The sequence below is a fragment of the Plodia interpunctella genome, chromosome 25 (assembly GCF_027563975.2).
Source record: "Plodia interpunctella isolate USDA-ARS_2022_Savannah chromosome 25, ilPloInte3.2, whole genome shotgun sequence".
Classification (NCBI taxonomy): Eukaryota; Metazoa; Arthropoda; class Insecta; order Lepidoptera; family Pyralidae; genus Plodia; species Plodia interpunctella.
This window is the reverse complement of record NC_071318.1, coordinates 6,870,720-6,885,715: the sequence shown is the minus strand read 5'-3', so window position 1 is coordinate 6,885,715 and position 14,996 is coordinate 6,870,720. Positions and strand designations below refer to the sequence as shown.

At 36.7% G+C, this 14,996-nt stretch overlaps 2 protein-coding genes across 4 annotated transcripts in view; one reads left to right on the top strand and one right to left on the bottom strand.

The window, feature by feature from the left end:
- Positions 1-14,996, top strand: part of LOC128680964 (uncharacterized protein) — a 107,219-nt gene that overhangs the window by 33,083 nt on the left and 59,140 nt on the right. The window lies entirely within an intron of this gene.
- Positions 3,840-14,036, bottom strand: LOC128680963 (uncharacterized protein). Of its 3 annotated transcripts, none has more exons than XM_053764484.1 (8): positions 13,889-14,036; positions 11,941-12,088; positions 10,914-11,062; positions 9,642-9,841; positions 8,107-8,226; positions 7,279-7,394; positions 4,807-4,996; positions 3,840-4,321 (listed from the first exon to the last, which is right to left on the bottom strand). In XM_053764484.1, the coding sequence occupies exons 2-8, from the start codon at positions 12,078-12,080 to the stop codon at positions 4,121-4,123; spliced, it is 1,116 nt and encodes a 371-aa protein (XP_053620459.1). In that variant the 5' UTR covers positions 12,081-12,088; positions 13,889-14,036; the 3' UTR covers positions 3,840-4,120. The 3 variants fall into 3 exon arrangements, with proteins under 3 accessions (XP_053620459.1, XP_053620460.1, XP_053620461.1); XM_053764485.1 differs by having other exon boundaries at positions 13,834-13,924; XM_053764486.1 differs by lacking the exon at positions 13,889-14,036 and adding an exon at positions 13,365-13,383.

Sequence of the window (14,996 nt, the reverse complement as noted above, 5' to 3'; positions counted from 1 at the left end):
GCCCTTGCTCCTAATTATTGTTATATCACCGATTCTCGCTACTCCTTGAAACTACGGACTATACTGATTGAAATTTGTTTGTACCGCGTAACGAATTTCTTTCGGAATTTCATTTCACGACTTGATTGTTAATGCTATTTAGTGATGTTTTAAGATAAATGTAGCTCTGGTACGTCTAGCTAAGTACCAAGTTTGGGATATAACTTCGTTGTGACCCAGAAATATCGATACCAAAAAACATAATTTGATCATAATCTGACAGCCATGTATGCTCGACGGACAGGGTGGGACTCGGCGGTTAACGATAGCAGTTAACGACGATAAGTAATAAAAAACGTTAATTAGTTGATAACAGGTCGCGCCGACAAAAAGCGGTCTCATCCGACAGTTCATTACAGCGTGGGCTTGAAGGATTCTGTTACGATTACGAAACAGTTAGAACTCGCGTACAGAGGTATGCCTTATCCTTACGGGAAGATGTTATTCGCGGCTGTAATACCACGAAGCCAGTGGTAAGCGTAAAAATAAACCATTAAATATTGATGATTTGGCTACCTGTCTAGCGTTAACACTCTCTGGGAATATTGTTGTTGCCTATCAACTTATTATTATTTGCCGCTGCTTTGAGAGGCTTGTGTGGGGATAAAGATCTAATACGTAGAGGATTATCATTTTTATAATATTGTTTTACGGTATTTATAAATTATAAATAAATATATAATTACGGGGTATAAAATCTATATAGCCATCAAAATCATTGATTTATTAATTTAATCATTTGTAATCACAAAAGTCATATAGTATAATCACATAACTCATAAAAGTCTTGTCTAATAATTGGCGCCTAATGAGAATCTTCAGTCTCAAGCTAATGAAGGGCTGTGAATGAATGTCGCACAGAAAATAAATCAGACCGTTTGTAAATTGTGAGATTTTTAGTGAAACTTTAGCTCTGGCCCATTGCTCCGTTGCGCTCCGTCACGTTGACGTCCGTCGAAGGATCAACGTTGAACAACGTAGAAAGCTTCGACCATGGAATTAGTAGGTACCGAAGTACTTACTAAATCCATGGTTGCGACGTACTTCAACGCACATCAGTGTCAAAACCTATAAACAACAATGGAGACAACATGCTGCACCGTTACAACGGAGCGCAACGTAGCAATGGGACATGTCTCATACAGAGATAGATTTGCTAAGTTCATTATACTCACGTATACTTCTGTACTATCACTAGTTCCGAGTTTGAAAGAAGTCCCTGTATATGGCTATCATTAGTGGAAATAATATCGCATTTGATTGATACTGCTTTGTAAGTACAGCGGGCTACAAGACACAAAGGACATTACTATTTGAGGCCTGAGTTAAACTCAGAATCCCTGGGTAACTTGGAAAACTTAAGCTAATAAGTCAGTAGTGATTTCCTTTATTATTAAATTTAATTGATGAACCTACCTAAGTTTGTAAATAACCAAAACATTTAGGAATTTCTAGAATTCATAGCTGAATATAACTTTTCAATCTATTCGATGAATAAATTAGATTTTAATCAGTTGTAACGTGTAAGACACGAAGGTATTGAAATGAGACTAATGTAATCGTACAGACAGACGGACGGGCGGCGGCAGACAAATTAGTTGCTTATCTGATGGCTCGCTGCCTGTGGACGGACCACTTATTTTTTGTCACTTGATTCTAGTAGCCTGACGTTATAACAAGGGTGTTATAATGATTCCTCGAGATAAACTTCTCTTATGATATGATAGGAGCACAACAACACCATGAGACCACATATAAATTAAAAATTTCATCAGCTCTTCAGGAAAATATCCATTGTAAAAAATCTAATAGGCTTCGCTCCTGTGGTAATTTTGAGATAAAATATAGCCTATAGCAATCTTGGATAATGTACCTTTCTAACGGTGAAAGAATTTTTGAATATGGTTCGGTAGTTTCGGAGATTATCGGTCTCAAACATACAAACTCACAAACGCTTACATCTTAAGAATAATAGTATAGATGTTTATCTTCTGCGTCCTTTGTCTATACTGAGCATAAGGCGACCCTTGTAAGACAGATATCCCTCTCTATATTCTGTTGCGATCGTAACTACACAAGACCTGTAACTTGAATGATGATGTCCACCCATCTCGCTTCTCTTCCTTCTTTCCCCCGTCCTAGACACTCCTCGGTCACCATTCAGTCAGTGCTTACTCCACCTGACATCATTCCAACACGTATTATTATTTCAGTATGCTTCATTTTGTATAAAGAAATTCCGTCTACTTTGTAAATGGAGAGAGAATTTACAAAGTATTTCTTCATTAACAATATCGTAAATTCCCATTTTCGAGGTTCCAATTTCATTCAAAGTATGATTAAGTAAATGATAACAGATTACGCCCTTGTCAGATAACTGTCCACAAATCTTAAAATTTATCGGATACTGATGTCAAACAAATCGATATTGCATCGATATCATTTACATAATAAGAACGGCGAAGTGACTTAATTTAAACAAACTTAATATTGAATGCTGTAATGAAATACTATGGAGCTACGAGTAGCTGAACTCAATAGCTCTATGACTACATTATTTTGTCTTTATTCAAGTTTTTTGTACATTAATGTATTTCCAAGATACTGAAAACAGTCTCTGTAAAATCCTCTCTATTGACTCTTCAACAGACATTTGTTTCGTTTTGGTCGAACACACAAATTATGAAAAAAATGGTATAAATCATTCGTGTAACGCCATCTAGTTGTTATTTCCTAAACGTATAGGTTTCATGATGACTCAACGCTGCGCTCTGGCTAGATGTAGATGGCACTATAACGAGTACAAATTCTCACAAAATATTTGGTTCATTTTCCCAGTATGGTATATAAAAGCATTTACAGAATTCTTACGCTTCTTATTCAAAATTCCCACGATTCCGATTGCCATCTTCCCACAGAAAACTCCTTGTCGGAGGATCTGGAATGCGTCTCCGATACCCCATAAAGATCGTGATATGAGCCGTGAGTAGGCACGGGCTCTGGTGTGAACTAATGTGGACTTTTTCAAACTGTTTGTGGCGAACTGTTTGCCGTGTGTACGTACAGCTGGCTTCAGACACATTGGTAAACCATTATCTCGATGTTACTTGATTCGTGCATTTCATCTAAATCTGATCAAAATGCATGTCAAGAGCGTAATCAACTTAAATCCATAATTTTTTTTTTATATTTACAGTTTGAAATTTTGTTGTATAAAATAATAGTAGTTTAGTAGATCTAACTGCCGATATTTGAAAATTTTGAGGACATTGTTGACATTTCTTCTTACTATTATCTAGGGTCGGCTTTCTCATAGTCCAGTTTGCGACAGGCCCTCTCGGTCCACAACAACTGGTGCAATAAAACGCATCCTGGGCTATCAGATCCGCGCTCGCATTCTTCGTAATTCAAGAAAGCCATTGAGTGAGCAACGACTCCTCTAATTGTGCTCGTAAAGTAAATATTGCTGGGAATCGAACCGCATTCGGTTTTTGCTATATTTATTTACTTGGCGTGGAAGTTTATTTTCATAACCCGCACGTCATCTAATGATGTTTTGAACAAACTGTTGATCAAATCTTTTAAACTACATACACTTTCATTATGTGCGAGAAATTTGTGATATACATAAATCATTTCTAATATGCTAAATTTATTTTACCAATAGTAATGGAAACCGGATCTACACAACTAAAGAATAAGTAAACATTCTAGAGCTAAAAAATACACGCCCAAATCGTTGATAGATTCATTTCGTAACTTAAAAATTGCATAAGAATCTCAAATTTTAATTAAACACATTATATCATTACAAGTCTTTATTTAATACTTTTTATGCCTTAAATCTAATTGAAATCATTTTTACACTACTGCTTAATAAAAATAATGAAAGCTTTACAAGTTTGTAAATAATATTATCTGCGAACAGATGATGATAAATATAGTAGAGTTGGATACATATTATAATTTCTATTTCTAGTTTCTCAGTATACAAAAGAAAGCAAATGACTAACAATTATCAATTAAACATTTTAAGTATAATACAATAATTTATACCAGGACGGCAGAAGTTAGTAGGAGATTAGCTCCTAGTGAGGTATTCATTAGCGATGGTCTTCCAGTCAGTGGGGTCGTCGACCTCTGGCTTGGACTTACGCAGTTTCCTCAGCAGCTCCCAGCCGTTGGCCTTCTCTGTCGAGGAGACGTACGTGTTGTTGGGGTCCTGTTCCCTGGTATACGCGCCGAGCACCAGGCTTTGGACCAAACGCGACGAGATCAGGGTCTGGAATTCATAATTCATATTGCAGATAGTCCTCTGGAATTATTTAAGAAGTCGCAAACGATCTTTCTTAATTCCGCATATTCCCCGTTGCGTTTGGATCCGTAACCGGGGTCAACGTAAAAAATAATCTTAAACATTTGAAGATTCGGCTGTGTTTTTACCGGCCGCCTGCATGACGATAACCCTACTTGGAAATACTGTTGTTGCCTATGAGTTGCCTAGGCTACATATCCCGTTTTCGCCTCATACTTCCACGGATGAATATGGAGTGGTCCGAGTCTGGGGCATCTGGGTCACATGCCACAAATAGTCGCTAACGATCACGTGGGTGAATTGAATCCAAGGTTCGAGGGAGATCCAAAAAGTCGAATCAATTCACCTAGTCCGAGGTGAAATAAGGATACTTGAAATTCTATTTTATTCACCCAGGCCAACGTGACTCGAACAGAAAAACACACAATATTTTACAGAAGGAAGTATTCTACCTTCAACAGCCTGTACTCGTCGTCGGGCAGCCTCCTGTTGACGGTGTACCCAGCGAGGACGAAGCCGGCGTCCTTGGGGTCGCCGGTGATGAGCATGACGTACGTCATGGCAATGGCCAGCTCGAACACGTAGTACGAGTACTGAATGTCGCCGAAGTCGATGATGCCACAGATGCGGTAATCGCTCTCACTGGAATACACAATTCGTTGGAAGACTTAAGTAAAAAAGTGTCTTAAAATAAGTTAAATCTATATCGCAATTTTCCATAACCTCACGTCCATGAAACATTAAAAGTCAAAGGTATTTTTGCATTAAATACGTTTAACAAAAAGGTCTTATTTCAAATATAAATTTCACAAAATAAACATTTGATTTATAAAATTCAATAAACATTTATGGCTTGTTGATATAAAGAAATTTAACAAAATGTTAGAAGCAGTTGTACAAAATATCCATGACATTTTTTTCATTAGACTTCCGACAGGTATTTATATATTGATATTTATACGTTGCTGAAATTTATAACCATTTTACCAATGAACTGAGATAGTCGCGTAGGTGCGGGCGCTACTAATCCAGAAAGGATATAAGATACTTGCACAGAGATATACGAAGAATTATTATATCCGTGTTGAAAATTATTGGACAGAACTCATTAGATTTTAGATAACAGCAAGAAAGATTTTTTTTGTAACTTCATGAGAATGGTTAGTGAAATAAACACTCATAATATTAGAATAGTTTTTCTTTTTTGTGCCAGTGAGACTAAAATAGATTTTATAGAGTTGCAGACCATTGCTTGCATTCCAAGAATAGCTCAGAGTCTCATACGTTTCTGAGTGGCGATGTAAGTGACACAAGCTAAGGAACCAATTGTATATACAAATAGTACAGGTTTACCTAAGTAATATTCCTTGGAGGATTTGAGTGCAAACCTTGAGAACTGATGTGTGGAGACGCCTTGTACATACAAATATTTAGTTCAGTCTTTTCGTTTCCTTACTAGCATGAAGGAAGCCAGATAGTACTGGTGTAGAGGTAGACCTAAGAAAATATAATGTGTTTTGGTTGATATGAAAGTAATGAGACTAGTTGTTTTTATTAGAACTATGGAAGCAATGGGGGCCTACCCATTTGTGTAAAAGATGTACAGATCTATACGTGAAGGGTCTTATCAGTTATTTATAGATCTTTTACTAACTCGCATAAATCAGCAGTTAAGATTGGATTAAACCTAAGTTGCTATTATCTCCTCGAATATATTAGTATGCGAGAACACTGTCATCAAACCAAACAAATGGCTTTATTTATCCAAAAGGCGATAACACTCGGCTGAAGCCTATCTCCAGTAAACACTAGCGACGAGCTCTGAGCAAACAGTCTCTGCTGCTGTATCGCATAGCGACACTCATTTGGTTGATATTTTATTTTATCCGATGTATTCATACTTGATAACAATCGATACCTAAATAGCATTAAATAAACGAATTATATTGACTACTCATATATTATATCAATTTATTAATAAACAGTATAAAACAAAATCGCCCTCCGCAACTGTCCGTTTCTATGCTATATTCGACGGATTTTGATGCAATTTTCACTATTATTTAGACAATTTATTCCCGAAGGTTTACAGACCTCGTGTGAATCAACCCTACAATGTCAAAAATGAGTTTTAATTCAACAAATTTTAGGCAAACTTACATTTCATGTTATTTTCAATATGTGTTGTATGTCCCCCTTCTACGAGTATAACTTGTACTTTCCATTTTATTGTGACTATTCTTCTACACTGGAGTTCCCTTTTCACACTACGTAAGAAGAACCACGCATTCGTTCTTCCGTTCATTCACATTCACACTCAGGCAGGAAAGGAAGCTATTTATCACTGCAGTTAACACATCAGAATTGCACTGAGAGGATTGCAAATTCATACGGGTCGTCGCCACTACTTACGAGCAATTTCAGCCAATAGACGCTTCCCGTATCGATCACAATTTCATTAGTCTTGTTACACTGAACGAAGATCTAATAAATACGTGTAACAGCGACCCAATACGTATAATTTGTCTAAAATATACGTGTATTGATAAATTTTAATATGCTATAAAAAATGACAATATTATACGTGTTATTGGTAAAGAAACCAGTATACTGTTCAAGACGAATATGATAAGAAATTTGAAACAAAAAAAATATATACAAATTATGTCACAATTATAATAAAGGCATCCTTCAACCATATTGATACAGATATAGGGTTATTAAAGATCGCCTAAGAAAACCTTCCTTCGCAGAATACCTCACATAAATATTTGTCCACCTGGGAGAGAGCCGTTGCAATGCCTAATTCTGTTTATAAGAACATATGACTAGCACCTTATATGACTATATTGTTATAAATAGAATTAAGTCACATATTTGTATAATGCAATGAAAATAAATGAAGAAATCCAAAGAAGCCTCACCTGCCGCCGGGCTTGTGCGCGACGAGGATGTTCATCTCGTTGACGTCTCCGTGGATGACGCCGCGCTCCAGCTCGTCCAGGCGCGGGACCACCGCGTACTTGAACTCTTCGATCACCTGCAAGCAGTCGGATAATTCTTCATTCTTTTTGAGTGTGTTATTGCTAGCACTATTGTCAGATTTAACCAATGGACCTAAAGGCATCTGATATGCCTTTTACGATCTACCCCTGGTGGCACTGCACAAACTAGTGAAGTAGAACTGTCAACCAATGTTATTAATTGAAGCACGAGTAAGATTAAAATTTGGGAGCTTTCGATCATAGGCGATCGGTATTCACCACGGAACCAACACCACGTCAGTAGGATAATGATACAATGTCAATGAAAGCAATGAAAGCTCGGAACACCGAGAGCCTGTTTCACCACTTTCAGATAAAATATAATATTGCAAGCTGACAGATCAACTAACTGCTAGATAAATCTGCCTGACGTTATTTGCACCTGCAGTTCTAAAGTTAGACCCTCAGTGTGTTCTACGTTGGAAGATCCAATCTACTGGGAGTAAAGTCCCTGACCGCCAATAAGTGGACAATTTGTTTTGTTGAAGTCAGCGCAGTAATGTAGCGTAATTTGTTCTTACGTAACATTTAATTCAAAACTAGACATTATAAAGCGTAAAGCAATATAAAGTAAAGCAGTATGAGTAATTGTAGGTAATGTCTGAGCCTTAACTACACCTATTTCAAATTTCATCAAAATCGCTACTAGTGGTTTAGCCGTGTGACCGACTTTCACGTTGATAATATTAGTATGGATATGCTCTCGACCTCTTCCGCTAGCTCTAGCTTGTCCTGCTCCTTGACAGCGGACTTGAACTGGTCCAGCTCCGGCACCTTCGTCAGCATCCAGATGTGCTCGCGGGAGACCAGCCCCGAGTGGTTGAAGTTCTGAAAGTTTATTAAGATTTTAATTGCTTTTGCTTCTTGGTACTTCACTTCGCGGACGCAGGACTGATTCTTTTCAGTTAAAACAAATAAACGTATTTTGTTTCTCGTCACGAGTCCGCTATTGGTACTATATAATTAATTAATACTATATAATTTAATTAGGTATTACGTTTTTGGCATTCTGTTTTCCTTTTTTAATTGCACGGATTTTACCGCTTATACTTTAGTTTAAAGTTTCATTTATTCTAGTTTCCATATGTCTAATAAATTCTCAAATTGTTCACATAAAATGTTATTAACGTTCCTATTCCCAACTGAGCAACAATTGTGCATATGTATATCATGTTTAATGACGAGTTGTAGTACAACACTTTCCGGAAAATTAATCATAGTATAGTTACTTTGTATAAAGCTATTTCATATTTAAATTGTCTATTATATTATCGCTATTATTACTCGTAGTAATGAGTAGTTACGTGAAGTAATATTCTGAACAAAACGTTGGACACGAGCACAGTTACCTTTATTCAATGCGGTGCTCAAATTAGAAGAGTCAATGAATACTGATAATTGGCTTTTCAGTAGCAGAATTTAAACTAAAATGATTAAGTCAGTCGGGTGGCTCAACTAAACTCAAAAGAGAACAAAATTATACTTTCTGAAATCTAATTTACTTAAACCATTTTTACCATATTGACGATTCGAAAGCTAAAGGCATCATTGAAGAAAGTATCGTTAATATCGGCTATCGATACTCAAATAACTCGATCAATGTAACAAGACGACTGAAACCGTGCCGAACAATAGAGTACAGTTGTACGTGATAGCATCAGTGTGTGGCCTCGCAGCTAACGCGGCAAGGTCGGAAGCTGAACCATTGTCTAGTTCATATAAAATCGGTTGTGCGCAACCATTTACACTTTTAATGAGGAAAATATACATCTTCACAAAAACATAAACATAAAAATATCAGAACATAAAAATGTTCTGCGTGAGTTAAGGCGTGCGTTGACTGATAAATGAAAAATTCGAAACTCAAGGATTTTCTTTAAACCTTATTTATGTAAGATAAATAATAAACTGTTACCTAGGTATATTTAATGAATGCTGATTTTGCTAGCAATTATAAAGTGCATAATTAATATACTTAGTAAGAGAAATACCAAATCCGAGTCCGGTTTTACCAATGAATAAAGAAAAATAGATGGTGGCATGACAACTTTGAAACGTTGGAGATGGGTACCAGGCAATCATATTAACAAGGTTGGCTGAGAACTCTCCAAGCTCCGTTTTCTATAAATCCTTCAGCAACTTTACTGGTACATATACCTGAATACAGACGGCATGTCTCTTCGATGACGGTCACACAAAGTAGACCGTGAGATCTACCAGGATACTAGGTAAACATAACCAACCTGCAGTTTATTATCAAGATTAGCGACGAACTCTCCAAGCTGATAGAACAAGGCTTCCGTCTTCGGCACATCCTTGAGCAACTCGCCAGGTACATACTCCAGCAGACGCACGGCGTGCCGCTGACCGTTGAGGGTCTCGATGGAGTGCAGGTGGCCGTACACGTTGCGTACTGGCTTTGGACATACCACGCCGCGAGCATCTGGAAAATAAATCCTGTTTGTTCATAACTATCCGCTTAATCCCATGTGATGTAGTTGAACCAAATAGCTCAGGTGGTATCTGAGAACCAGAGTTCTGTGGTGTAACAGTGCTCTTTATTTGAGCTTTGAATTGAGATACTGGCTATTTATATCATTGTGGTCCACGATTTTATGGTTAAGTATTTACACTTTGTGCTTTTATTTTCAATGATTTTACTTTTATTTTATGTGTCTTTTGTTTATCTAACTTAAGATTAGGACTTCGAAGCTGTGTCAGCTTCCTTGAAATGTGAGTTCTTATTGATATTTTTAATTGCAGCCTAATTATTTTTCAGCACAAGTTTGTTAATTAGTGTTTGGTCAAGGTGAAACTTATTATAGTCACCTGGCTAAAACATTTTCATGATACGTAGGTATGTTTGAATAATGGTGATGCTATTACATGGCCTTTATTTTAAGCTGACGATACTAGGATAACCTTCTGTATAATTGTGTTATATACATGCCGGCTTTAATATTCTTTATAATCCAGCGATTGCCATGATGCTCGGAAATCATGGTCGATGACATAGTTCTTTATAGCATAAAACGTTCATACTCAGCTGTACTGTATAAGTCGGCACAAGAATTTAAATTCTAACAATAAATACTTTTCAGATAATCACAGTCCATAAGAATTACAACTACATAAAAAATATTTAATTGCTCAATTTGTTCATCATTTACTTATACTTAATTATTAATAGACCAAAAATATCAGCGAAGAGCGTTATCATTACGATTTAGCTCGGAGAGAACCAATACCTTTCGGTTTTTGATCGAAGATAATTTTTATTATGATATTGTTCAAAATTATGAGTTAATTCAAACATGATTTTGCATTTCCCTTCGCCATCTGCGCCGAATGATCCTTAACAAAAGAGTAAGCAATAGAAAAAAAGATTAAACCCAGAATCACACACACGCAAAAGAGTTAAAAAATATCGATTTCGAATCTTGGTTTTGGTTATCGATTAAACTATTATTGTGTGTGTATACTTGAAATAAATGAAGATCAAACCCGCCACTCACTGAGGAAGTTCATGATTTCGTTCTGCGCCTCGACGACGCCCACGTTCTGCGAGTCCATGGAGTTCATGATCTTGAGCACGTAGCCGTGCTGGCTGTGCGTGGTGATGAGGGGGTTCTTCACGTTCGGGTCCTCTGTGATGCGGAAGTTCCTAAGGAGACATATTATTAGCATTATAGCATTTATTTTATCTTGTTGGCGTATTCAACAGTTAATTCTACTGTATACAGTAAATAAGAAAGTAGGAATAAAGGTGTTGCTTAATGTAAATGAAATTTCTTCCAGCAGACCTATACATGAGAGTATGATTGAAAAGAAAGCCAGTCTTAGGTTTATTTTTTCGACGAATAGCTGGCTATATTTGGAGTGAGTCCTCCAGCGAAAACCTCTATCTACTCTTTATTTTTACTTAATTATATCAATCCTTTTCAGTCGCTTTCTAGAAGCTGGTGTTATTAGCCTGGCAGGCAGTTCATATGGACCTCCAGTCTCTCCTAATATCTTTCAGTAGCTATATCGATGTCGTCCTTTACTGTAGGTCTCAGTACATACTCTCTTCTATGGTTTCTTACTCATTTGTGTGCATAGGGGTTTGTGTGCATGTGATTCCAACCATGCCTGATGGGAAGCAAAGATTTATTTGTCCAAATTTGAGGCATAATCCTAATAGATTTCAATATAATGTTCATTAATGACGTGATGATTTAATCTAAATCGGGTTATGAAAGGCCGATATCGGAAGGGTGCTTGTTTTTAGGTTTCTCAAGTTACCAATGGACTCATCATGTCGTGCCTGTCCGTTGCTCTGTCAGAGAATGACAGTCAGAGTCTGTCAGTATAAGCAGCAAATAGGTTTCTATGTTTTTGATAATAATTACTTCTTGTACCGTGGAGACATCTACTAACGACGGATGGAAGCTAATGACGCAGCCACATATTAGTTCTCCTATTGTGCGGCTACTTTTATTGCTTGATGCCATAATGACTCGAAGATAAAATAATAATAATGAAATCTTGATGCTTCCTCACCTGTCGTCGTAGCCGTTGAGTTCCGTGAGCTCCAGCACGCTGATCCCGTAGAGCCTCTCCGCCAGGAGCTGCACGCCCTCGGGGTCGATGACCGGCCGGATCACCGCGCCCGGCTGCAGGCTCGCGCTCGTGTCTGTCATCTTGTATGCTGCGAACGAAATCAGACATCTTTAAGGTAGAAGATATGACGAAAGACTAAGCGGAGCGAATCTGTATTGAACTTGTTGTTCCGTGTTATTTGCTTTGAAGTTGGGAACATTTTTTTTGTTAGTAGGTAAAATGTCTAAGTGATCTGAATCTTCGATATCCAAGCACAATTTTGTTACAGTCGTATTTTGTTATTTATGATAAAATAGCAAATCAACCCAGCTCTCACTGTGAGGTAAACGACCTGAAACTTTTATCTAACAGATAAAATCACAGGATAAAATAATATCTGATTTGCGAGAGTACAATAGCATATCGTGTCAGTATGTGTCACGTCTAGAAAACTAATATAAATGATGTTTGTTATTGTCGTGTGTTCGAGAATAGCTCCAGTAAATTGTTATGCAACTAGACGTATTTACACTGTAACCTTACTGTTAGCTAAAAATATAGATTCGAAATCATTATTTTCTTTATTTCAATTTGTTGCTTAATACTTATTTGTACCTATTGATTGTTACATTTAAACAAAAAAGCACCAGTGAGGTCAAGTTACCAAAAAACAAATAAAATTTCACAGGCATCGCCTTTTCGCACCTACAGGACAATTTTGATATCACGGTCGTCGGTATCTCGTCACGAATACGTACAATTAACACTATGTTCGACGCGGTCCTTCGCACGGAACTTGACGTCACCGCGTCTACCTATTTTGGTTCTAGGAAAATTACTTGATATATTATTGCTGCCGAAAAGCCGATCAGATTTGGTTATAAACTTTTAAAGCGATAGATACGTTTCCAGCGACAGACCGCTTTGCTCGGTGATATAGTTTTTTATTTCATTACATTAAATTAATAATAATTATAGAGATTGTTTTTATTTTTATACACTTTTGCTTGATATATTTAACGTAGCTTACTGATTTATGTGGTTCGTCATAAATCTTAGTTTGGTGCGGACCATATTGTTATTTTGTAAATAACTAGATGTTGCCCGGGGTTTCGCTGCCATGGGAATTTTGAGATAAAATATAGATTATAGCAATCTAGGATAATGTACCTTTCTAATGGTGAAATAATTTTTGACATAAGTTCGGTAGTTTCGGAGATTACCTGCCTAAAACATACAAACTCACAAACGCTTACCACTTAATAATAATAGTATAGATAACTTCTGTAAAAAAAATATCTTATGTAGATAAGTAAAAAAACGTATAAGATAAATAAAACAATATTATGTATAGGGTTCTAAGAACCTGCATAGTTTGTTATTACTATTTTAATTTATATGATGCTAGTAGCGCCACCATGCGGCCGCCGAGAAAAACCACGTCACATGAATCACATGATGGAACGCGCGCGGAAACCTGTAGAAAATAATGGAAATTCTTTATTTTCTACAGGTGTATTAAATTACTTGTAAATAAAGGCTATGTTGATGTACATAAATTAATTTTAGCAAATAATATACCTAGTTTGTTATTAAGCAAGAAAATTTAATTCAAAATTACACGAACTTCATTCGTTCACCGATTAGAGAAATTTTGTTAAATACTTAGACTAATACTTGTGGAATTATTTAACAGCAAACATGCAAAGTTGCTTACTTGTTATTAATATTTAAAAACTATAATTTATGTCTTGTTAAATATCTAAGAATTCTTAATAAAATACCTCGCCTTGACAAATTCTTTTAATACTAGCTGTATCGATGGCGGCCGAAGAGAAAAATACCAGTACTTACTTTCCCACCACAAACACACTTGTCACACAACAAACAAATCAACAAGCCCACTAACCGTGTATAATGATCTTCTCGTGTCGGCGGTCGCGAGAACACTGCGAACAGACGAACAGACGGCCGAGGATTGTCGTTATCAATTGACTGATAAGTGATGAGATAAGTGATCAAATGAGATGGACCCTTTTGTGTTTGTACAAGTGGCATTGTTGCTGGCGGTTTCGGAAGCGTGGTTTTCCACAATAAATGTTGATTTATACAGGTCACGTCTTATATCCTTTACGGAGCCTTTCAGTAGCCCACAATCTTGGCTCGTAAAGATAACTCGCAGACCACGGTTAGCCGTGTGGCTGGAATTGAGTCATTACGTAAATATAAATAGGTTGCTAGCCTTTCGCCTATGAGAAATATCTCCAGTTTACTTGTTGTTGATATAATTATAGTTTTTATGGTCACACCTGTTTTTGACATAATTTGAAATATCTGGAATAGGCATGTACATGAATGACTAAATGAGTATAACTGCAATGTGTTTGATATGGATCCATATCCATCCATACGATGGTATAGGTAGTTTTGACTTGTTTAATTTTAGGACATCCTAAAAGATATATTTGGCTGAAAAATAATTGTAAATGTAGACGTCTTTGTAATATTAGCTAATTACCAATAACAATGTTAAGAATTGGGGTTAGGTATTTAATATTACGCCGACTCCACACTGTCGTCGAACAGTTTGCCAAACTTTGGCGGATTCGGTAGATAGGTATACATTGCTGGTTTTTCATTGCGGTAAATAGAAGCCCATACTAACTACCTATCTACGTAATGTTCACGCATTCGCGTCGGCCACACACAAGACAGTTCGGCGACTGTGGAGCTGGTATTATAATGACGACATTCAGTTTGCATCGCCCTTGCAGGGCTCATTTGAACATTTGAAATGTAAAGTAAAATTTTAAGATGCACTAATGAATCATTTTGTTATTGTTAGTTTTGTCTTAGTTAGATCATGTCATGTCATGTGCCTCTCGTTATCTGACGGCTTGACTGATCGCTCTCGGAGTTCGTTAGCACTTGATAACAACTGTCACTTGTTTTTCTTTTTTAAATCACTCAACGCCAGCAACTTTGGATTTGTTTAATTAACTTGAAAACTACACTGA

Coding starts and splice junctions, on each gene's coding strand:
- LOC128680963 (XM_053764484.1), bottom strand. CDS start 12,080: ATGACAGACACGAGCGCGAGCCTGCAGCCGGGCGCGGTGATCCGGCCG. Junction 9,842..10,913: donor CGAAATCATGAACTTCCTCA/GTGAGTGGCGGG, acceptor TTTATTTTCCAG/ATGCTCGCGGCGTGGTATGT. Junction 4,997..7,278: donor GCGCACAAGCCCGGCGGCAG/GTGAGGCTTCTT, acceptor TGTGTATTCCAG/TGAGAGCGATTACCGCATCT.